The 24,518-nt window shown below is 44.9% G+C and overlaps 2 protein-coding genes across 3 annotated transcripts; one reads left to right on the forward strand and one right to left on the reverse strand.

Moving 5' to 3' along the window:
• Positions 1-5,215: 5,215 nt before the first annotated feature.
• Positions 5,216-8,366, forward strand: LOC119329740 (peroxidase 16-like). The gene is made up of 4 exons (XM_037602814.1): positions 5,216-5,763; positions 5,860-6,051; positions 7,306-7,471; positions 7,628-8,366. Exons 1-4 carry the CDS (start codon positions 5,500-5,502, stop codon positions 8,038-8,040), a joined length of 1,035 nt encoding a protein of 344 aa, XP_037458711.1. The 5' UTR covers positions 5,216-5,499; the 3' UTR covers positions 8,041-8,366.
• An 11,124-nt stretch (positions 8,367-19,490) lies between these two features.
• On the reverse strand, positions 19,491-23,307 carry LOC119330732 (probable E3 ubiquitin-protein ligase RHG1A). 2 transcript variants are annotated; one of them, XM_037603855.1, is made up of 6 exons: positions 23,188-23,307; positions 20,742-22,032; positions 20,513-20,563; positions 20,325-20,423; positions 19,995-20,153; positions 19,705-19,866 (listed from the first exon to the last, which is right to left on the reverse strand). In XM_037603855.1, the coding sequence occupies exons 2-6, from the start codon at positions 22,011-22,013 to the stop codon at positions 19,705-19,707; spliced, it is 1,743 nt and encodes a 580-aa protein (XP_037459752.1). In that variant the 5' UTR covers positions 22,014-22,032; positions 23,188-23,307. The 2 variants fall into 2 exon arrangements, with proteins under 2 accessions (XP_037459753.1, XP_037459752.1); XM_037603856.1 differs by lacking the exon at positions 23,188-23,307 and having other exon boundaries at positions 19,491-19,866; positions 20,742-22,013.
• Positions 23,308-24,518: the final 1,211 nt, after the last annotated feature.

The raw sequence follows: 24,518 nt of genomic DNA on the forward strand, positions 1-24,518 counted from the left end.
GCATGAGACGATGTGGACCAATTATCCCCGTCTGGACCGGTATGATCGCGTCTACGACGACACCTCTTCTCTCGCGAGCGGACCATTCACTTTCACTCCTCAGAATCATCGTCTATCCGAGCTTTCTTCAAAAGGCATCGTCACTGGGCTGCTTTGCTGGTCGACTTGCTCACGGGCGTACTCCACTAATAACCAGGCTGTGAGCGCGCGCAGTACAGCGCATGGCGCGAATGGGTTCGGCCTAAAGCTCACGGGCGGGCGAGCGAGCGCTGCTCGGCGCATTGCGGGATGGGATTTGCACGTACGAATCCGACGAACGCTTTCATGATGATCAACTTTATTTAGAGCGGACAACATTCAACATTCACTTCACACATAGAGTAGGAATGAATAGATGCACGAATGCTTAGCCTGCTGGGAAGGATAAGATCGTACATGTACATTGGTGACAGAACATCCGATATCCCAGCAGGACGGACGGCCACATCCATCCACCACGATGCGCACAAGGCAGGGCACCCACGGGGGCGGCCGGGTGCATGCGATGGAATCCGCGGCAGAAACGACGGACGTGGTGGTCGACATGGGCGCGAAAACAACACGGTACGCGCGTGCGTCCGTCCTCAACGACCGGACGGCGACTCCACTTAAGATTTCTCCTCCGTCACGATCGATGCATAGATCGCGTGAATGCGTCAATCGCCGCTCCGAACGGCGGGATCACACGCCCTGCGTGCCTTCGCCTCGGCCCATGCCGATCGGACGGAGACCGCGGGCGCCGGCGCGTGCGACGCCCGTACGTGCGTGCGTGCTCCCATCGGTGGTCAATGTATCCAGGCGCCGGCTCAAGAAAGGCCGGCCGGGTGTAACATCGATCATTGAGCGCGCCGCCTTACCGATTAGCGGCCCGGCCTGAATGCCGAGCGAACATTGATGGCCTTGGTTCGTCAAGAGCTTCACGCGGTAGTACGCGCGTACGCGCGGCTAGGGTTTTAGCTAGGCGTCACGAGGATGAATGCCGGAGCTAGCTGCGCGATTCTATGCGTGCGCACGCACGCACGTACGCAACGACATGCTTCATGGATCGCAACAGAACCAACAATATAGCCATATACGGAGTACTACCACTGATAAATTTCCTTGGACATGTGATCGATGGATTGCCGACATGCGGTCAGTTTTCTCGAAAAGGCAAATGAAATTATAGTGGTTCGGGATCGGGAGGTGTATATCTATATCTGCTCCCCGGCCGTTGTGTCTTGTGTCTCGCATCGCACGTTGGAAGATCTTGTAATCATCCTCTAACCCCTGTTTTTTAATCATGGCTTGCCGGGCCTTTTTGCCGTCCAAGCTACGTCAGTGGTGATTACTGTCGCGCTTTCGCAGCGCGCGTTATATATCCGCGAGATATATAATTAATTGCGACCTCCACCGTGCGTCCCACTACGACCGGACCGGATTGTTTTTCTCAGACACTATCCACTCTTTTTGGGGTTCTGGAAGAAGGCACTTTACACTTGTAGTAGTACTTCTCCGTCCGAAAATACTTGTCATCAAAATGAACAAAAAGGAATGTATCTAGAACTAAAATGCATCTAGATACATCCCCTTTTATTCATTTTGATGATAAGTATTTCCGAACGGAGGGAGTAACTGTCAAGCTTTTTCCAAAGCAGTTACCGTTAAAGCGTTCGATTGTCCTACCGACTGGTCTCGGAACGCCGCACTGCGCCCTCCTCATACTCTACACGAATTGATCAGCCTGTGCTCTCTTTAATCATTCGCCTTGGCACTCACTTCTACTCGACTTGACAACACTGCATGCAGGATACGGACAATATTTTGTGCAAAAGATTTCTTGTGTCTAATCAGCTGAAAAGAGAAAACGAGCATTACTTGGCCGGTTGGAACAAGCATATTCCAGCAGAACTTGTAATCCAGAGCAACCCGCGGCATAATTTCTTTGCTTTACTTCGTGTATAGCCCATACGAGCCATTCCATGCGACGGCACTGAATTTCAGTTAACGGGAATCAGATGTGCCTCACAGGGAGCACGGCTCGTTCTCCGAGATTCTTTCGAGGATATAGTGTAATAGTACTGGAAACTGCATATCCGTGTCCAACATTACACACTTCTGCACGGGACAAAGATGAAATTAATAACGGGAAACAGCAACATCTGTTAGGGATTCCAAATTCTATAACGCCCAACCGAAAGCAACGGGAATGAGAATGCGGTGACCCTTCACTGCAAGATATGCCTAGTGCAGTGACAAATCTCGGAGGAGGATGATAAACCCACTCGTGTGTTGCTAAAGCCTGAAAGCTGGGCGCTCTTTATTCCGCAGCCACACAAGACCGAAAATTCCAAGGAGATTTGGTTCCAGTGGGTTGCCTATCACCCGGATGTGACCTGAATTTCTATACAGGTCGACGCAGCCCCGTCCCGAGAGGTGCGTCTGCTTGCTTTGGTGCTTTCCCTCCACTTCGATCGAACCGTACCACTTTCCTTCTTCGCCAAGCACGTACCCGCGTTAAGAGAACGTACTAGTACGCGTTTTTTCAGTCGCTGAGAATCGTTTTCTAATGGAGGGAAACTGCTCCTCGATCGATTGTGGAGAATCAAACACGAATTACTTGCGAAATGGCCCAACCCGTGAAAGAACAACGAAAGCACTATATGTGTACTCACTCTGTGCATTTAAAAACCGAACCGAAAAACCATACCGAAAATAAACCGAACCGAACCAATTTTATGGTTTTTATGGTTTCTGGTTTCGGTATGGTATGAACTTTTCATACCGATTTGAACTTGGTTTTTATGGTATATACCGGAAAACCGAACGGTTAACCGAATAAACCGAAGTAAAAAATAAATTTATATTTCTTGAGATGAACAACCATACAAGTTGTCATTTTTCTTGTACATGAGTCAAATGCACTATTAAGCACGTAATTTTTTCTTGTAACATAGTCATTTTTCTATTTTTAAAATGCTAAGCACGTCCATAACCATCAACAGATGAATCAATGCATGCATATATACTTATATATATAGTCATATACTATTTGTGTAGAATAGTATGTGTTTTGAGTCATAAATTTGCTAATTATTATTACGTCATTTCCAAATTCGCGTCAACTTTGGTTTTTATGGTATATACTGAAACCATACCGAAATAATTTGATATATACCGAAACCGAACCGTATTTTAATTTCATACCATATTTACTGAAGTATTAATACCGTATAAATCAAACCATTTAAACCGAATAAACCGAACGCACAGGGTGAATGTGTACTACTTTCGTTAAACAGAGCCGGAAATGTGTGAGAGATTCTTGATGATTGAGGTGGCATCTAGTATTTGCTTATAATAATCTGAGGAAAAAGAGCAGACATCTCTCTCTGTGCCTCATTCCGTGTAAAGAAAACGCACATCTCTGCACCTGGTTTCCGCAAAGTCTGTCGTGTACCACGGCAGTCGAGTCCCGATCTGTTCACTCCGGTCAGTTTACTCTAAACAAAAGCCACCAACGAATCACTCGTACCTACCCAACTCATTGTTTTTTTTTCTTTTTCGAGAGGGCACCTTCCCATTGTTAGCAGTGATGGTGCCTCGGTATTTTTGTACTATCCTCTTTCAATAACGGATTCCCTCAACAAACATACAGAAGCAGGCAGAGGATGTCTCGTGCACTATAACGGGCAGCACCACACCACCACTACCACCCCCGTAGTGGTAGATTTAGTAGTAACTATGCCCGTAAGATCACACGGGAATGAATATATGCGCAAACCGCAAAAGAAGAACACGCCGGCCGGCCTTTTTGACTCCGCTACCCTCACTTTCTCGGCTTCTCTTCCGTCCTCGCCGCTCGTCTCACTTTTTTCCCGTCTTCTTCCCGCGGCACCCGTGGCGTATTACCTACGTGTACGTGTGGGCCTCGACTCGAGGCGGCGGCGGTATCTAGAGTTCCGGACGCAACATTTTTCTGCACAGCTCTCGGTTTGTTTTTCTGAAACTGAAACTTGGTCACGTACGCGATTGGCATGATACAGCTAGCTGATTGCACAGTGCCGCGAGCCCGGCACATGGCCTGACCAGTGAGCACGCACGTACACGCACACGCCTCTCCCCTGGCCGCCTCCTCCGTCCCCGGGCGGGTACCGGCGGCGTCGTGGCGGAGCCCGTGAGCTTCTTTCCGGACCGGTAACCTTCCCGTGGGACTCCGCCGGTTCCGGTACTCGAATACTAAAGCCTATCCGTGGCGCCGAAATGCATGGGCCGGATGCGGGCACAGCTGTGACGTGACACGTTTTGGCGTGCGCGAGGAGCAAAGCACGCGAGCTCCGCGGAAGCAAACAGTGATCAAGTTGGCCGCTGGGATCGTCGCGCCACCCCTACGTAGTTTAATCACAGGCTGATGAAATGCCTGTGCACGGCGTACTGCATTCCTTTAAATTAGTGGGTTAATCTGGACTGTGGTTGCTTAGTGTTCCTCTGTTTGTTTCTGATGAGGGCGAGGAGGAGTAGAGAGAGGATCACAGCCGTTGGCGGGCTGGCGTTGGGGTTTTCTTTGTTTGGTTCATAAGTCCTAAGATTTTTTTTAGTCTCAACTTATAAGAGGGTGTTTGTTTTCAGGGACTTATTGGTTTAGGGACTTAAATAAGTCCCTATAAGTCCCATCTAAACCGAACATGAGGAACTTATAGGGACTTAAAGTGGGCATTTGGAACTTATGAAATAAGACTCTCAAGGAGGGACTTATAGGGACTTATAGTTGTAACATGGTCTTATAGAGACTTATAAGTCTCAGGAACCAAACATGTAGGGACTTTTTAGGGACTTGAGACTTATAAATTGGGACTAAAAAAAGTACTAAAACTTATGAACCAAACAGGGCCTAAGTCTCAAGTCCCTACCTGTTTGGTTCTTGGGACTTATAAGTCTCTATAAGACCATATACAACTGTAAGTCTCTATAAGTCCCTCCTTGAGAGTCTAATTTCATAAGTCTCAAATACCAACTTTAAGTCTCTATAAGTCCCTTTTGTTTAGTTTAGATGGAATTTATAAAAACTTATTTAAGTCCCTAAACTAATAAATCCGTGAAAATAAACACCCTCTTTAGTGCGTGCGGAGCCGGGCAGGGCGTGTCCCCATGCCGATGCCTTAATATTCTCTCACTCCTCCTTCCCTCGTCCACATCATTGCAGCTCGTAGCACTCCACCCTTGGTCTCGAGTCTAGTCCTAGCCAGCTCCTTCGCCGGCGGGGCGAGGCGAGGCGACGCCCAGCTCATCTCATCTTCCCCATCTATATAAGCGCGCGCGCGCCCGCCTCTCTCCTCACTTAAGGCACGCCGAGTGTTAGCTACAGGGAGGGAGAGTGTGTGTGTGAGGGCAGCGGCAAGTGCAAGCATCAATTAAGGACAGGCAGAGGAAGAAGAGCTAGTTAAGAGTCCAAGAGAGGGAGACAGGCAGCTCCTATAGTAGATGGCAATGAGGTCGAGGGGGCTGCAGCTGCGGTCGCGGCGGGAGAGCTTGCTCGTCGTCGTCGTCGTCGTCGTCGGCGTGCTGCTGCTGCTGGCGACGGCGGCGCCGCGCGTCGCGGCGGCGGGGCTGAGCCGGAACTACTACGCCAAGACGTGCCCCAACGTGGAGGCGCTGGTCCGCGGCGCCGTGACCCAGAAGCTTCAGGAGACCTTCAACGCCGCGCCCGGCACCCTCCGCCTCTTCTTCCACGACTGCTTCGTCAGGGTACGCGCGCCGCATACAAAAACCAGAGCTTGCCTCTAGTGTCTGACTGTTGCTTGCATCGATTAATCGAATGGTTGATGTGATGGGGGTGTGCAGGGGTGCGACGCCTCGGTGCTCATCTCCGGGCCTGGCGACGAGCACAGCGCGGGCGCGGACACGACGCTGTCGCCGGACGCGCTGGACCTCATCACGCGCGCCAAGGCCGCCGTGGACGCCGACGCCGGCTGCTCCAACAAGGTCTCCTGCGCCGACATCCTCGCGCTCGCCACCCGCGACGTCGTCCAGCAGGTACGAACGCCGCCCGCGCACGCGCATAGCTAGTCCCGTCCCGTCTCTCTCCGCGCCGCCGCTTTCTTTGGTCGGTCGACGGCGACGCCGCGCGGGATCAATTAGGAGGTGGGCTGACAAAGCGTGCGCCTAAACCCTCACTTAGCCCGGCTCTCCGTGTGTGTTTATTAGGGCTAACCGCGCAGCATCTGCACACCGAGAGACAGCTATATGATGGATGGATGGGGCTGACATGTCCCACGCCGTGTGCGCACACTGGCGCTCTGGAGCTCTCTGGGCAGCCGTAGCCACGAGCCTTCTCTCTCTCTCTCTCTCTCTCTCTCTCTTAGCTGTGAGTCAGTGACGACGCAGTTACGCCTCTCCCTGTGCCGGGAGCACGTACGTACGCGCCCACGCGCCATGCCCGGAGCTTGTGTGCGCGCGCCGCAACCTCGGTGGTGCCGAAACCATTGCCACCAGCATACAGCAGCTAGCTAGGATTGGATTAACTGCCGCCGCCCAACAAACAACTACTACTCGTATACTTGTACTGGATCACGTACTACTACTAGGAGGACTACAACTAGATTAAGCAGTATTAATGTCACTCGCTACCACATCGATCCCACTTGTGGTACGTAGGAGTAGTTCTTAACCGAGGAGAGTAACATTCTTTGCTGTTTTTGTTTCAAAAAAAAACATTCCTTGGTGTTTCATCGCACAGTTTTGGAGTAGCTGGTTCGATTTGGGCACTCCAAAAGCTCGAAAAGTCGGGATCTTTTGGCGCTAAAATTTCGGGGCCGACACGGTCGTGGTCCCAGCCGGTCGGAACTCCGCTGTCGTATTTACTCGTCCATCCAGTAGCAGCAGCAGCGTTCCAGAGTCCAGAGGGCGCGGCGTGGGGACGGACGCGACGGGGGCGAGTTATTTCTACTGCTGCGCCGTCCGCCTCCTCTTCTGACCTGACCGTGTCCAGCCGCCCCGGTGAAAAAAGCGTCTCCCGGCGTGGTGCGTACACACGGTTCGGCCGCGTAAATGAACCGCGTACGTACGGCAACCAACCCGCCGAGCCGTCGCAGTGGTGGCGGCAGCGGTAGAGCTGCTGCGGAATTAATCCGTCAATTATTGAGACGCGCAAGTTGCGCGCCGTGCCGGAAGCTCTGCTCGAGCGCGTACGTAGAAGTACTGTGCTTGATTGCAGAGCTGTGCTGTAATGACCTCACCGGAGTACTAGTACTGATGATGATTCTGGTTTTTGGTTTGATGATGATGCAGGCGGGAGGGCCGTCGTACCCGGTGGAGCTGGGGCGGCTGGACGGCAAGGTGGGCACGCGCGCCGTCGTGAAGCACAGCCTCCCCGGCGCCGGCTTCTCCCTGGACCAGCTCAACAAGCTCTTCGCCGCCAACGGCCTCACCCAGACCGACATGATCGCCCTCTCAGGTCAGTTGTACGGCCTGATTGATTGATTGGTTGATTGATTGTTGATCTCCTCCGGCCTCGGCAACATCACGCCAAAACATTCCCTCTGAATTGAATTATTAGCCGCTCAAGATAGATAGTAGGCAGTTACTGACGTGGAAGACGAATGCGGTGCAGGGGGGCACACGATCGGGGTGACGCACTGCGACAAGTTCGTGCGGCGGCTGTACACCTTCAAGGGGGCGCGGCCGCAGTACAGCCCGCCGATGAACCTGGCGTTCCTGCGGCAGATGCGGGGGACGTGCCCGCTCAACTACAGCCCGGCCACGGTGGCCATGCTGGACGCCGTCACGCCCAACAGGTTCGACAACGGCTACTACCAGACGCTGCAGCAGCAGAAGGGCCTGCTGTCGTCGGACCAGGTGCTCTTCGCCGACCGCCGCTCCCGGGCCACCGTCAACCACTTCGCGTCCAACCAGACCGCCTTCTTCGACGCCTTCGTCGCCGCTATGGCCAAGCTCGGCCGCATCGGGGTCAAGACCGCTGGCTCCGACGCCGAGATCCGCCGGGTCTGCACCAAGGTCAACTAACGTGGTTGCTTAGCTCTAAGCTGCCGTGGTAGTAGCACCACACGTACATTCAGTAGAGAGGGTAAAATGGATGGATGGATGGGCCGATCGATTCTGTCATGTGTCTCTCCTCTTCTCTTCTTCCTGCCCATGCGCGCCCCATATGCTCGCACATGCCATATTGTCATAGCCGATTTGTTCCAGCCCGATTCTTTTCTTCACCATGTAATAAAGCATATAAATGCCGTGGGATAGGAGGCACGCACAGTTACATCCATGTAAATGTTACACTTGGTCCGGTTAATCAACAAGTATACTATCCCATATGAATGAATGGAGTTATTTTTTGAAAGTGTTACTGTATATCACAGTGGATGTACTATGTGAAGTTGAATGTTCTGTGCACTGCACTGTATGGCATGGTGGCTCCAGCCAGCTGGTGACAGAGGATGCAACATGCCATGGATGGTCCAAGTTTCTCATAACTACGCCCAAGGTGAGCTGTGAACACCTGCAACAAACCATGTGATATTTTCAGTCAAACATCCAAAGCTCCAAGAAGCACGCCTCAATACATCCAGGAACAGGAAATGATAGTGAACACCAGTATGCTGTCCAAGTAAAGAGACGATCAAGGTTTCTCAACACACAAGAGCAACTCTAGCAGAGTTAGTCGTGTTGGCAGCCTCCATATGGATATGAAGATTACCAAGCCAAACCAAAAACACATAATCTCCATAAGAGCTGCCTCCTTACCGTATGACCCACTTGTCAGTGAGACATCCTCCTTTTCCCAGTCTCCAATGCATATATATTCAATTAAACCAACAACATTCAGTTAAACCCGAGCACGGCGGCGAGGGATTGGAGGATGACGAGACGCGAGGGCGTGGAAAATCCAAGATGGTACCAAAATTCGCACAGAGATGTTGTCGTCGGTGACTCGTTTTCGACAGCCATTTCAGCTTCAGGTGCCGATTCCGACGGCGGCGGCCGGATCTGCAATGCTCGAAATTGTGGAAGCATTACGATAGGTATCCACATGGGTGCCTCATCTAATGCTTCTCACAGTTTCAAACATCGACGTCGATTTTAGCTTCGGCGTGCCGATTCCAATGGCGGCGATGCTCGCAAATGTGAGAAGCAAAGAATCTATGTACCCCATGTTTCTCACATCTTCAAACACCGACGCCATTTTCACTCCTCCATGCATTACTCGTCGTCGAGTCTCTCCGATTTCTTCCCATCTAAAGGAAAAATCATGCTAACCAGTTTGGAGACACATGCGGTAATTCTTATGGAAATCCTTATATCTCCCAAAACGACTAGTATAATTTTTACCAATGCTTCTCCTCCTCAATATGGTGATTTTAGTCTAAAATTGGCACATTGGCAATTATTATGGTGACCGGCGCAATATGGCGACTTTTACTAGAGTTGCTCTAAGTTTGATCCCCTAGATAAGGAATGGAAATTAGATGGCCATGGAAAAGTAGGCAGAGAGCCCAAGCTATAGCACACGAGAAGGAAGTGGAGGCCGGAATGTGATTCCATAACACCAGAGTATGCCGGCCATGAACCCCACTCCTTTACAAGGTCAAGCACTCCGTTTCAAGCCATTCGTAGCACACGTTTGGATTGCATAACTTGGTGCATTGGTTTTGGCATAAGGGTCAGGTCCCTTTCTTGCCTTGATTAAATGGAGAAACCAACTAACCGACTTCAGCGCTGCCATTTGTGCCGCATCGTGATCACAGGCCATTTCAGGTCTCGATTGACCTGTTCATAGATTCAGCGAACAGCTTTGCTAAGTCTCAGTCGATTGAGACTTCGTTATGTCTCGGTCGATGCTATCTTCCTTTGATTTTGCATGGAGATTCGTACAAAAAAATTATTTTCAGTTTTTTTTCTTTTATATACTACATCACTTGACTGAGACTTGGTTAAGTCTCAGTCGACTGAAACCTAGCCACACCCTTCTGCGAATGATTACGATAGCCTATATTAACGCTCAATTTGGCAGCCGTCATCTTTCTGCAGCCCAAGAAAATTATGCAGAACGATTAGGTGTAAGTTTGACACGCTACTTTTCTCATGGTCCCGGAAATACGGGAGAGACCACAAATCCACAGGCACAAAGGGAAGTGGTGTTGAGTGTTGACAGGTATAGAATGCCTCCAAGTGCCTGCCTGCCACGCACCGCTGCTTTTCTTGGTCGACATGTTGATCGGGTCGCCCCTGCCATTGGCGTCGCCTCGGATTGCATTCGGTGGCGCGAATGCGCCGTCTCTTTCTTCAGCAAAATCAGCTGTCAGCTCTTTAGCTTATCCTCCCGCCTTGCTTTCCAAACCAACTTAACTGATGAGAGGATGATGAAACGGACGCTAAATAAAGTGGGATGGTAAAAATATGAAAGCACCTATGCATCATTCATGGTCAAATAGATCCCAAGTTCCTTGCTCTGAACGTGTACTGTCATTCAGAAACGCCAATTCCAACTAATAATAAGGTAACGAAAGAAGCAAAACTGAACGAATATATATAGCAGGAGTGAGACTTGAGGGAAGCTTTGCAAAGATAACATAGAACCAGTACCGACAGATCCTGTCCATATTTCCTTTCTTTTGCTTAGCGGTGCCAAATTCGTCTGAAAGACACTTATCTTGTGCATATTCTGCCCATCCCCTTGTGCGTGCGCAGATCTGATTGGTGCAACGAAAGGGAAGAATTCTCGTGCCTTAAGGACCCCCTCTGAAGCATCTCCAAGAACCAACCCCAAACGATGCGGCTGACTGCGACAGGCAGCATGCAGCACGGCCAACCAATTTGTTCTTGTCTCACTCTTTCTGCGCAAAGCTACAAGCAAGCCATTGTCTCCTACGGAGTACTACTTACTAAGATTGCATCTGAAATAAACTTGTTAGGTCATTTTGTCCACATATCCCATGTGGGACATTAGGCTATTATATGAAAGTAATGTGCCTTGTCTTGTGCTTCTGGAGGTCAGACAAAGTAGGTCCAAGTCTCATACATTGCATTTTTCCCCCGATAAAAGATGGATTTTATTAACTCAAAATGAAGCATTAAGGGGATACAAACACAATGCGCATACATCTGGCGACTTAGGTTCTCTGTATGCGACCACTTGATCTGAATGCAGTGTATGTGTCATAAATTGAGCTTATATAACTGTGGGTTCCTTGAACAGTTCCTTGCGGACATGAAAAATAATATCATGACTAATGAATTGATATGATGTTCCCTGTGTTACAAACCGTTCATTTATTCTGTTCTTATGGTAGGAAAAGATGTCCCCGGTGTTACAAACAGTCCATTTATTCTGTTATTATGATAGACACATGGATGATTGGAACATAGAAGACTGCAAAGTCTCCAAAAAAAATGGTTGGAATAGTACGCGTGGTTCTTGCATTATTTTAGGTCATTCTATCAGGAAAATGAATTGAAAACCAAAGAAAAACAAATGGTACAAACTCAAGTGTTAACGCCAATGTAAAGAAAAAGATAAGTCATGTTTAGTTCATAGGGGTACATTGCTACATTATTTTTCCTACTGGAGCAAATGAACATCAAATCTGACGAATTTTTGGTCATTCCTATGGCAAAAGTGTAATTCTATATTGGATACCACATGAAGCTTAGAACATTTATGGCATAGACACTGAATATTTTACACTCGGACTATGAGCCAAACGTGCATGTAACTTACATGTTGAAGGGTTGGAAAGAAAAGTTTCTGTCTATAGGAGGGAAAGAGATTTTGTTGAAGGCGGTGATCCAATCTATCCTTGTTTTTGCTATGTCCGTTTTTAATATTCCCAAGAAGCTATGCAAGGAGATGACAGATGCAATGTCAGAATTTTGGTGGGGAGATACAGATGAAGTAAAACAGATGCATTGAATAGCCTGGTGGAGGATGTGTATTCCCAATGGACGGAGGTATGGGCTTCCGGGACCTACACTCTTTTAATCTAGTCATGTGGCAAAACAATCTTGGAGACTCATCACAAATATTGATATGTTGTGTGCTCAAGTTCTAAAAGCTAAGTATTATCCTCACTGCAATTTACTAAAGGCAGGCCCTAAAAAAAGCTCCTCTTTCACGTGGCAAAATATTGTGGCCGACCTGTGTACTTCTCGGAGAGGACACATTTGGAGAGTTGGCACGGGTGAATAGATAGATATTTGGGAGGACCACTGGATACCAGGAAGTCCATCTAGAATGGTGCAAACACCTAAGGGCCAAATTCTGCTACAGACCGTAAGTGATTTAATTGAACTTGCTACTGAAAGTTTGGATGAGATGCTCATAAGGAATGTTTTTAACCCGATTGACGTGGAAAGAATCTTGCTAACACCCTTGAGCGAACATCTGAATGAAAATTTTGTGGCCTGGCATTTTACAAAATCATATATATTCACAGTAAAGTCGGTGTACTATATTGAATGGGATCATGTCCATAGACACCGACTGACTAGAGCGGATGGACAAGGGACAACTTCACGCAATCCTGTTTGGGACACCTTATGGACGCTGAAAGTGCCAAGCAAAGTAAAAATCTTTGGATGGAAAGCCTTGCATGGCATAATCCTAGGTCTGGCGGTGTTGCCTAATAGACACATTCCTACTCTGGATCAATGTCTTGCTCTTCGGGTCCTGAAGATATTAGGCATATGATGTTCACTTGCAGCCGTACACAAGATGTCTGGAAATCGCTGAGTCTTCAAGACATTATTATAAAGGCTACATATGTTGACCGATCTGGATCCATAATTCTTGAAGAGCTGCTTCGACGATAGAATAATAAATCACCGGTACTTGGGCAAGTTGGGTTAAAGGAGATGATTATCATGGGTGCTTGGTATATTTGGTGGCAACGTAGAGAGTTTGTAAAATGGGTGGTTGTGGCCCCTCCACCTCAGTCAGCTTTTGCTATTCAAACTATAGCAATGAACTATGTGGGAGCTTATTTAAAATCTGAACCACAAACAACAACATGGTGCAGGCCGCCAAGACTTTCATATAAGTTGAACATCGATGCATCTTTTTAAAAAAATGGAACAGTGGAGCAGGTGCAGTACTATGCAATAAAATTGGCGAAGCAATTGCAGGGGCTTGCTGGTCTCTAGATCGATTACTTGATGTAGCAACAACGAAGGCAACAATGCATCAGAAGGGCATGTACATGATGGAAAAGTTGGGATGTGTCTTAGTAATAGTTGAAACAGGTTCTATGGAACTTGTGCAAGCTTTTAATGGGGCCATTCAGATGTGGAGTCCATACTCGTCTATACTAGCATGTTGTTGTTGGATTGCATCCAGAATTGGGAACATGTCCATGCAATATTGCAACAGGGAAGCGAACATGGTGGCGCACACATTAGCTAGACATGCTTTTACTTCTAATTCTTTTGTGTTTTGGGAGGGTAATCCCCCTAGCTTTATTGTCACAGCTGTAATGAACGATATATCGTTATTCAACTTGAAATAAAGTGCGCCATGATGGCATTCCCTAAAAAAAAACTTAAAGTAGAAGATGGTTACTTCTCGGACATGGAGTTTCTGCTTGCGGGCTCAAGTGCCCCCCATGAACAATAAACTCGAAGACAATAGTTAAAAATAAAAGTAAAAACTGATTTCTTTTTGCAATAAACATTGATAGATTGTCTGCATACTTTAAAAAATCATGAAGGAAAAATATTCAATGCTATGGCAAAAAAATATATTATAAAATCGATGCTCCTAAAAGACTATTTTAAAAGGCATTTTGTAGCATTCATTTTGTATATTGTTTTCCAGAATACTAGAATATTTTTTCTTCATAATTTTTTTCATGTTTGTAGAAAATTCTTGATTTGTTATTTTTTAAAATAGTTTTTTCTGTTTTGTTTAACTATTTTTCGATTTTACTATTCATCATGGGCGTAGCCAAACCCACATTCGGGTACTTTTTTTTTGCCTTTTCTAAGTGTAGAGCTTTGCTCGAATTTCTGCACGTGCACATAATGTATCATGTTCGGATCAATGTTTATTTTGGAAACTTTAATTTAACTAGTAGAACGCCCGTACGTTGCTACGGGCTATAATGCATATATAAATAAATCAAACAAATGATTAAGATGGTGTTTAAGGTCGAAGCATATTCCCCCTCATACACCCGGGCATGTTCGAACAGTAAACAAGCGTCCGGTAGGCTCCTTGAATTTCAATCATCTAGACAGTCCGGAATCCCCCAAATTCAGACCATATGTGGGGGAGAAATGTGATTGTCTGGACTATCTGCCATGTTATCTTCAATACGCAGGCCCAACACAAAAACCTACCCCATGACGCATCCTTTTCTTTTTTCTGTCGGACCCTCCCTTTCTCACTCGGTTTCCAGCCGCAGCAGGACATTTCTCATTGGACCACTCTCTTTTAAAAATGGGCGACGCCCACCTCACCTTCGTTGTGCGTTGCCCGTGCATTGCTATAGGGGCATATATATTTTAGTATTCAACATTAATTTTGTCTAATATATTTATTTTTTAAGATCCTCGTGTACATCAAGCGGCGTTCTGGGCTTTCTTTTGCCACTAAATCACTCTGCCTCCTCCTCTTCTTCTTCCACCCACTATCTCCACTTCTCCAATTCAAGCACCCATTCAAATACGAAACCGTGTAGTTGGGGCATCTCTCTCTCTCGCCCTCCCTCCCCCTCTCTGCAGTTTGGGTATATTTCAGAATGTTCTTGTCTTAGCAAGGCGTGCAGGCAGTTTTTTGTTGCGTCATGGCAGCTAGTCTCCCTCCCTCTCTCTCCCTCTCCCTCTGCCCCTCCCTCTCTCTCTCTCTCTCAAGACATATTTATTATGCATTATCGACAAGCTAGGAGAACGATGCTGCTACTTTATTGTTTGGCACGTCTCTGTGAAATATAAAGAGATAGAGGGGAGGAGGATATATACATGGCGGAGTAGGTGGCCACTTAGGTTGTTGCATGGTTTTTACGGGGAATAATGATGATGACGTTGACGGGGTTGGGGGCAACGACATGTAAAAAAGCGAAAGGTATATTATCTTCAGATATAAGATGCACTTTGCATTGCAATAATAAAGAGTTTTTCCCGCTAGTCCTAGAGCATCCTCACACTATGTACTGCAAAGAAATTAATGCGTCAGAAGTTCTGCTCAGTGGTATTCCTTTCACACTGATCATGTGTGCACTGAACTTTTTTTTGGAGCTTCCCAATAAAATCCGAAGTGCTAATATATCAGTTAAACAGATTATCGGGAGTGATGCAACACGTTCTCCCCATTAGTGATCTCCACTAATATATTACAAATGTGTAAGGGTAGATAGAAACACTCAATACTGTTGGGTGGTATTTCATTTCTTCTTATTTTGAATATGTACGGCTCCCTGGAAGGTTGATGTGAAGATAACCAAACTATGGATAATCAATATCCTTATTCTAACCTTGAATAGTGATTGAATTGCCAAAAAAAAAAGGATAATGAGATGAGAAAAAACTTGAATCATGTGTGGTGTATGCATTAGTTCTAAAAACACAAATTAAATTTCAGAGTTCAATGATATAATCGTGTGTATGACAAATCTTAGCATATAGAAACAACGATATAATGCAACATACCAAATAGAGATGGTCTGTTCTTACTAAAATGAATAAGCTAATATGAGGCGGCTTACAAAAGATTGTTGCTAAAAGCAAAATATAACATGAGATCTCGAATCCTTCAGCATAACCTATATAATAACCGATGTGACATCTCATTATGAAATTAATTAATATTGGTTGAACCTTGTTTTTGTGATCATGTGCTTCTCTTTGACAAGACACATATCCGTGTATGTGATTTTTTTTAATTTTTTTAAGAATGACTACCAATCTGACTGTTTTTCAGTCATCTGCAGTGACGTCTCGGTACAATCGCTAGCGTCACCGCTGCCAGTCGGCCGGTGTTGTGGGCGGAGTATGTAAGTGCGACGACGGCCGGTGTTTGGCTCGCGAGATTGTGATCCTGGTCGATCGCCAGGCAGGACGTGCACGTGGATTGCTAGCAGAACATTAAATCTGGGGCCTCGAATTGGATGACAGACCGTGGAAGCAAAATTGGATGACAGATCGGTCGTAGGGCGTTGATTTTCACGTGTATGTTAATCTGGCTGGCCTTGGGATAATTTAAGTTTGTTGTCTTACCATACCTAAATTGATTGATTATTATAATTACCATATTTGAAATTTCCTGTGTTTATGGCCTTAGTATAACTGGATTGATTTATTACTATAATTATCATATTTGAGATTTTTGAGTTTATAATTTTACCATACGTTGATTGATTGTGATTGATTACCATAAATACGTTGGGTATTCTCGGCCAGACAAAAAAAGAGAAAAACCGATAGGAGGGGTGAAGGAAGGTGAGAGGAAATAAAACCAGATGATAATAAAACCGGAGTACCAGGCTACTTTATTAGCAGTAGAGATACTAAGAGCGTAGAATCTAAGAGCGTAGAATCCCATCATTCTGCGGAGACTATACCTCGCATTAAGTGAGACCGCACAATTTCTTGCGGCCAGCCCAATAGCAGTCACTTAATAAATAAAGGAAATAGGAAGAGAAATCAAAGAGAGCGCCACACGCAGGAGGATTCGATCCTTGGTGTACTAGTTGATCATGAGGGCAGCTAGCCACTGCGCTAGATTCACGTTCGTGACTAACTAGTAGGTCGGGTCTTCTTAGTCGAAACGAGCCTCGTTCCACTATTTCTTTTCTGTTTTTCCAGGGTTTTTTTTGTTTTGTTTTATCAATTTTTTATTGGTTTGTTATTATCTTTCTTTTTATTGTTTTTCTTTGATTTTCTTTAATACTTTCTTGGTTTTCACTAGGCTTTTCCTTTTTTCTTCGGATTTCTTTCTTTATTTCTTTTTTTCATCAGGTTTTTTTGTCTTCTTTGTTTTTTGTTTGGTTTTCTTATTTCTTCTTCGTCTTTTGCTTTTCTTTTGAGTTTTTTTGTTTCTTTTGGTTCATTTTACATTATTTGTATATGTCAGCAACATTTTTCTAATACATGTCTGACATTTTTTCTATACAAATTTAACATTTTCTAAATACAGATTTATAATATTTTTAAATGCTTTATTAACCTTTTTTCGATACATGGTCAAAACATTTCTGTACACAATTGTAAAAATTTTTATATGTTTGATTAACATTTTTTAAAGACAAAATTAATATGTTTTAATAAATCGCCAACATTTTTTTATGCATATTTAGTATTTTTTTCAAATGCTTGATTAACATTTTATAAATGCAATATTAGCACTTTTTGGAACACATTGTCAACATTTTTTCTATATACATTCAACATTTACCAAATGATTGATTAACATTTTCCAATACTTGTTCAACATTTTTTTAAATGCTTGATTAACATTATATATATATATATATGATCAACAAAATTAATTATTTTTTAATACATGGTCAATATTTTGTCTATACACATCTAACATTTTTCAAATGCTTGATCAACAATTTACAAATATTTGTTCAATATTTTTTCAAATGGTTGATTAACATTTTTATATACATGTCAATTAGTTTCATCATTTCATAATACATGATCAATATTTTTTCTGTACACATTTAACATTTTTCAAATGCTTTGTCTAATTTTTTTTGAAATAATTGTTCAACATTTTTCAAATGCTTTGATTATTATTTTTATACACATCATCAAAATATTTAATTAGTTTTTAATTCATGGTCAACATGTTTTGTGTACACATTCAACATTTTTCAAATGCATAATTAACTTCTTTTCAAAATATTATTTAAAGTGTATTTTTGTAATATATATGTTTAGAACATTTGAAATTGTAAAAATAAATAAATAATGGAATAAAAAGGAAATAAAAACATGAAAATAATAAAAAAGGTAATAAGGCAGTGTACTACCGCGAACTGGGCCGACCCATATGCCCGCATGCTTCAGCAAGTGAGAAGCCTCTACTCGCTGAACACGAGACATAGGCGCTCCCCGAAATCACTAATTGAGGAGCACTTATTACAAAGATCACTCTCACCTTTTCAGGCTGTGACAAGTGGCGCGCTGCATGTGCGCTATTTGTTGCAACCTGAGAGTTTTCTTTTTTCGTAGATATTCAAAATGTTTTTATCTCTTAAACCGTGTATCCAAATCTCGAACTGTTTTCACCGTTGGATACCTCGCGTCGAGATCTTCAAAACTAGATCTGTTGTTGATGAACTTTTTTTCCATGAAAAAACCGGACAAAAAAACCGTGACTCTCGCGAAAGCACAACCGTGTCTTTCATGGGTGAAAAAAAACAGAAAACACATTTTTTTGTTCTGAGAGGCACGGCCGTGCCTCTCGCGAAAGCACAACCGTGTCTCTCGTGAAAGCAAAACCGTGTCTCTCGCAGAAGGAAAAAAACCCAGAAAACGCGTTTTTTTTTTGTTTCTAAGTGGCACGGCCATGATTTTGGCGAAAGCAAAACCGTGACTCTCGTGAAAGAAAAGAAAAAAGAAAACGTGTTTTTTCGTGGGAATTTTTTTTTGAATTTTTTTATATCCAAAAGCTAAGGAAGAATGTGAAAAACCAAAACGTTGAAAAACCCCGAAAAAAACCATTTAAAAACCCGAAAACGCATGCGGAAAAATAAAATAAAATCTGGAGAGAGCACCCAGAGCGCGACACGTAGCGGGCGGCTGAGAGCGTGCTAAGTGATGCTGATCGTTGTGAGACTCCCGAAGGAGCGCTCGTGAACTAGTTGCTCCCTGCGCTCCCTCATCATTCCGTTCACTGATGCAAATGATCTATGTCGGGCAGCATTAGAAGTAGGAAGCCCAAATTTTGCAGGAGGCCCAACAACGAATCAGCCCAACGACGAAGCTGCAGAAGTGCTGCCTCAGAATATTTTTGGCAAACAGCTCTGAAAGAGCACTAGCGCTGCCATGACTTTGAGAGGTTAATTAGGAGAAGAACAAGCACTGACATAGGAGTAGCTGTTTCGATCGTTGAACGCAAAGTGCGGATCTTGACCAACTATGCTTTTGCTTTTGTATAATAAAAGAGTTGGCCACCATGATCACGGGTTCTTTTTCTGGCTGAACTGGCACGAATTTGAGTTACAGTATGACACAGTACAGCACGAGTAATGATGGGAGAAGAGCAGAGACAAAGCTGGGGCCGATCATCTGCGCCCTCCTTTTATTCTTTTCCTAGGAGCTTCTTTCTCTGGTGGGCAGCCGCCATAAATTTACAGCCATCACACTTTTCCTCTTTCAGTAATCCGTAGATTGTAGTACACCATTTCCCAGCCCCAAGGATGATCGTTTTCCTTTTTTATCTGATGGCCGGTGACGTGTACTGTGAGTGGAACAAGATAATAATAATGTAACAAAAAGAAAGAAAGACACGGCGCTTTGCAAGAGAGAAACAGTTCATCATGTATATATTCACAAGTTGGAGGGCCTTGATTTGTGGCAGTGCCTACGATGTCTAACATGGTTTCATGGTATCTTCATACTACTCCCACCGTCTCAGAATAACTGTCTCTACTTTATACTAACTTTGGTATAACGTTATGTTAAAGTTGAGACACTTATTTTGGGACGGAGAGAGTATTTGACATAGATTCATGTATCCCCCTTGTCCGCGGCGTCCGACGGCGAAGGTACTGCTGAAGCTTTGCATATCGGACACCAGTTCTTCTGTCGAAGCCACTCCTGAATGCAGCACACATGGTACTGATGCTCACACTTCATTCTACCAACCTCTTCGTCCTCAATGTACTCCTCCTGTAATACCCAGTCAATGTCAAAAACATATGTAAGCAGCACAAAAAAGAAATAACAGTATAGTAATGCACAAACAATAAGTTTCTTGCAAAAGAAGCAGTAATAATGGCCCATGAACTGGGAAATACCTGGCATATGCTGCATTTGACATCATCTACTACAGGTTTGTTCACTTCTAGCGCTGGATTCGCTCGTTTATACACGACTCGACTGAGACACTTCTCCAATTGCTCTTCGGAAAGGGCAGTGCTCACGGAGCCAATTCTATCCTCTAGTTGTAATAATTCCTGAGCGAAACAAAACATATCAGCTTCTGGTGTCTGAACTTCATGAGCATAGGGCTACATTTTAGGATCTATACATGCAAACTGAATGGTTACAGAGTAACAATTGTTAACAAAGAAAAGAACGTCTCTAATCAAATTATTACGGCAAAATCAATATCATGGTAATAATACCTCATAAGACATGTCGTCAATATCCATTCTCATATCTCTATGCTGATCATTCAAGCCAAGGCCACTGAGGAATAGATTGGTTTCCATCACCAGCAATTGCTGCCAATATTATGTACAGAACACGCTTCAGAGCTAAGTTGGCAAGAAAAGAGAAAACTAAAGTTGCAAACAAGGACAAAAGGACTGACCTCATAAGACAATTCATCATGTTGTTCAATCCTTTCCAATGCTAGCAACACCTGTACACAATAAGCATTCCATATATCAACACTGTTATTGCTTTCTCATGTCAAGACTTCCTAGCAGCTAATAAAAAGCACTGCACTGTAAACTATGATAGTTTGATCAGTTTCATCACAAACAAAACCTAAGCACAAAATCAAACAACTCAGACAGTACATGGAAAAACAAATTTACCTCTGCAATTCCGTCCATGTTCATGCGCCTGTGGACATCTCTAAACATTTGTGGGGAGCTATCCTCGGGACGAGAACTCCCTCTGCTCCTTGATGTACGGTTACTAGAGCCTTGACGACTAGAAGAGTAAATTGCATGAGGCAACTCCATAGGAAAAGGCCTCGTTGACCTCTGTGGAGGAACTTCGTTCATCGAAAATCGGGCCCAATCTGGTTGACGAGCCCCCGATACAGTCTCACGCAGAGCAAACACGCCCTGCTCTGTTTCATCTGGCATCCTCATCCTAGCCTGCTGAGTAAAAGGACGCCTAGTCCTTACTGAATCTGCAGAATCCCGAATAATTCTGTTGCTAGTCCTTGTTGTTTGTTGAGAAGCTGATTGTTCAGAGTCTCTGACTCTAGGACCAGTACTGCCAGGATACAAGGAAGGCTGCCCACTTAAAGCCCTTGGTCTTGAAGAAGTCTCCCCATCAGAAATCCTCTTTCTCGTAATCTCAGTCCTCTTACTATGGACAGAATTAGATGAAGAACAGCCTGACGGCAAAACATCAGAGATTGATGTGCAACCAAGGTTTTTTATACCACGCCTTTGTACACCAGGACCAGCACCATTTGATGATTTCACACCAATGGCCAAATTGCGAGGTCCAGCAGGCTGATGGACAGAAGTAGATGCAGTTTGAGTTTTACCCAAACCTATTTCCTCTTTATCCTTCTGCCTACGTGGTTTAGTCCTCAATGCAGTATTTCTCGCCACAGAATCAACTACATGTGAAGAACTCCCTGAAGAAACAGATGAATCTAAGACTTCAGGATCTAGCCCTGTTGGCTGATCCCCAGTGGTTGATGTGGATGATGAATCTTCTGACTCAATCTGCTGAGCACATGGATGCCCATCCTCCTCATCAGCAATAGCTTTCTTGCTACTCTGCAGACGGTTGACAACAGTTCTTCTGTTACTACTTTCAGCATTGTTAAACTGTGCCGACAATGGGCGCCTTAGCTTTTCGTCGTAATTCTTTCTGACAGGAGCTTTTGAAGAGCTTGCAGATACAGACTTAGATCCTGATGAATTAAAAGAGTCACGCAAATACCCCGGCTTTTCCTTGTTGCCAGCCCATGTTGCTTTTGTGGGGTTGAGCTTTGTGGTGTTCCCTGGCTTATTCTGGAACTGATTTGGTCTCTCCTCATTGCTTTGATTTCTCAAGGAGACACCAGAACCCTTTCTTAGAATGCCAATTGTTGTGGAGGATCTACCGGCGTTCTCCTCCATGGCAACTTGTGTTACACTTCTGCAGCCACAATGCAATGAAAGTTAGGAACTGATGTTGCCACAAACAGTCAGAAAGGTAACCTCCAATATGTAAATCCGCATGTAGAAATGATACAGTTCATGTAAGAAAATGGGAAGAAGGTAATGATAGCAATCTCCAATAGCACCAAACAATCGAACTTTGCACCTACTGTTAGTTAAGAACATTCAACTACACTCCAAGGAAGCCATATTCACCTATGTTTATGAAATTATATCAGATCACTATGTTGTAGCGGCGCTACAAGTTAACCGTCCGCTCTTCAGTTTTTTCATTTTAAGCAGACAAAAAATATATTTCCTAAAATGTAAAATGTATTCAATAGATTTTTGTAACAAAATTGGAACAAAATAAGACCCTCTGTTCATTATCATATCTGCCTCTTCGGCATCATCTGTTCATTATCCCAAAACCAATTGGAATTAGCAGTTGAATGAAAACGACTTGATCGAAAGCTGCATATAACAGTTTAGATTGTGATACAGTGACGGCGAATTTCCTGCTTCAAACAAAAGACTGTCTGGGGCGACCCACGCAATATAAAAACACTTGGGTCATGGATAACTATGTCATGTGCAAACATCATCCCACATAGTAATTTATTTGAAGATACAAACAGGAAAAAATTCCTATCGATTTACAAACTAAGAAATGTTGGCAAAATACTCAATCGCGTAAAGAATAACAGAAACACAATAGGCACAACCAAGTCTCCTCTGCCTTCTGAATCATTACGAGAGAGAATCGTGCGCCCACAAAATTTAAGAATCCCTCCCCTCAGGCCTCAGCTCATAAACACACACGGATTACAGATTACTGCATAATAAGTGTATGTATGTATCTGGAATCGAACGATCACAGGCGCAACCATGTAGCAGCCCAAACCGAGTGAGAGAAAAACGAAATCCGCAGGAAAAATCGACCAATCCAAAGCCCAAATGATCGACACGCCCACAGCAAACGGGGCGGAAACCGCAGGCTGAAGATAGACCCTCTCCTCCTAAACAAAATCCCCACGCCAACACAAGGGAAGAAACGATCAAGGGAACAGAGATTCGTTCCCGAGCTCGCCCGCTTCTCCCTCATCTAAGACAATCTAATCGAAGGCACGCTGCGCGCGCATCCATTTCGTACCTCCTCCTCCACCTCGAACCGACGGCGGCGGCGGCGGCGGCGGCGCCGACCCCGTTTCTTTGTCCTCCCCTTGCCCCCTCGTTTTCTTCTCCTCGCGAAATGGAAACGGGGAGAGACGGCGTGCGGTCCGGACGGAGAAGATTTGGTCAGATCCGAGGCGATTTATTTAGCGGCTGGCCGTAGCGGGTCGGGCGCACGGTGGCTAGCGGAGCCCCGTCGCGGCCACGTGGCGCGATGACCGGGGGCACGCTCCGCGGGTGCGGTCGCGCCGTGTGAGTCAGTGGGTGGTGGCGCGCACGACAGGGTCCGTTGTGGTGGGCAAAAAACATAAATTTGACCTCAGGACGATTCACAAACTAAACTATGTTTAAAAATATTTCACTCAGCTGACCTCTAATATGCAGCGCCCAACAGCAAGGCGCTACATTCTTATTGTGCAGCGCCTAACACACAGGGGCCACACTGTGCAGCCCCTAGCTGTAAGGAGCTGCACTACACTCTGCAGCGCCTAACTGTAAGGAGTTGCACAGTAGAGTGCAGCGCCTTACTGTTGGGAGCTGCACAAAAGGGTCAGCGGTGTGAAATATTTTTGAAAACAGTTTAGTTTGTGAAATACTTTCGCTTTGAAGTCAAATTTGTTAATTCTGCCGTTGTGGTGCGCGTGCGCCGGCGGGATTGACCCGATCGACGGGGACGCGCACGGGGGTGGGTTGGCGCCGCCGGTTTTTCTGAGAAAAGAAATGAAATGCTCATATGTGTGCATATGTGTTCATAGAAAGATGGATGCATGCTCATATAGATGAGCTTTTGTGTCTATACTGTATTAAAAAACAAGTAGCCGAATCTTAACTTGTGCATAGGGGGATATTAGTAATTCTGGTGATATATTTATCTAAAAAAGACGGCATATGATTTCGGATGATTGACTTTGATTTGGTGTGTTAACGTGTTATCTCATCTCGTTTACTGTCATTTAATAGAAGTAAACGTATACATTTTCTTAGTGGTAGATCGGAAGGTTAATTATAGTGAGTTATTTTTGGACAAAATCCATGAAAGGATGTGCTTGATGCACAAGCCTTAGGGCAAGTGCACAACCCGCTATTCCTCCACACACCTTTTCGTCTTTCACCTAGCTTTCCTCGCTCATCCACCTTCTCTTCGCCAACTCTTGCACCTCCCTAACTTCTCTTCTGCAGCATCTAGTGCACTCTAGTCCTCCTTCCCGCCATAAGAGGATCTAGATTGAAAGTGTCTTTCTGCTCCGAGCTCATTTACAGTACATTCGAAAGAAAATAAAAAAAAATCCAAAAAAATCTGTTCTTTTTGTG

The sequence above is a fragment of the Triticum dicoccoides genome, chromosome 7A, assembly GCF_002162155.2.
Source record: "Triticum dicoccoides isolate Atlit2015 ecotype Zavitan chromosome 7A, WEW_v2.0, whole genome shotgun sequence".
Lineage (NCBI taxonomy): Eukaryota > Viridiplantae > Streptophyta > Magnoliopsida > Poales > Poaceae > Triticum > Triticum dicoccoides.

Excerpts from the sequence above, each read along its gene's own strand:
- LOC119329740 (XM_037602814.1), top strand. The coding sequence starts at position 5,500 with ATGGCAATGAGGTCGAGGGGGCTGCAGCTGCGGTCGCGGCGGGAGAGC. Across the intron at positions 5,764-5,859 it reads TCCACGACTGCTTCGTCAGG|GGGTGCGACGCCTCGGTGCT; the intron begins GTACGCGCGCCG and ends GGGGGTGTGCAG. Across the intron at positions 6,052-7,305 it reads CCCGCGACGTCGTCCAGCAG|GCGGGAGGGCCGTCGTACCC; the intron begins GTACGAACGCCG and ends ATGATGATGCAG.
- LOC119330732 (XM_037603856.1), bottom strand. The coding sequence starts at position 22,013 with ATGGAGGAGAACGCCGGTAGATCCTCCACAACAATTGGCATTCTAAGA. Across the intron at positions 20,564-20,741 it reads ACATGGACGGAATTGCAGAG|GTGTTGCTAGCATTGGAAAG; the intron begins GTAAATTTGTTT and ends TATTGTGTACAG. Across the intron at positions 20,154-20,324 it reads TTGACGACATGTCTTATGAG|GAATTATTACAACTAGAGGA; the intron begins GTATTATTACCA and ends TGTTTCGCTCAG.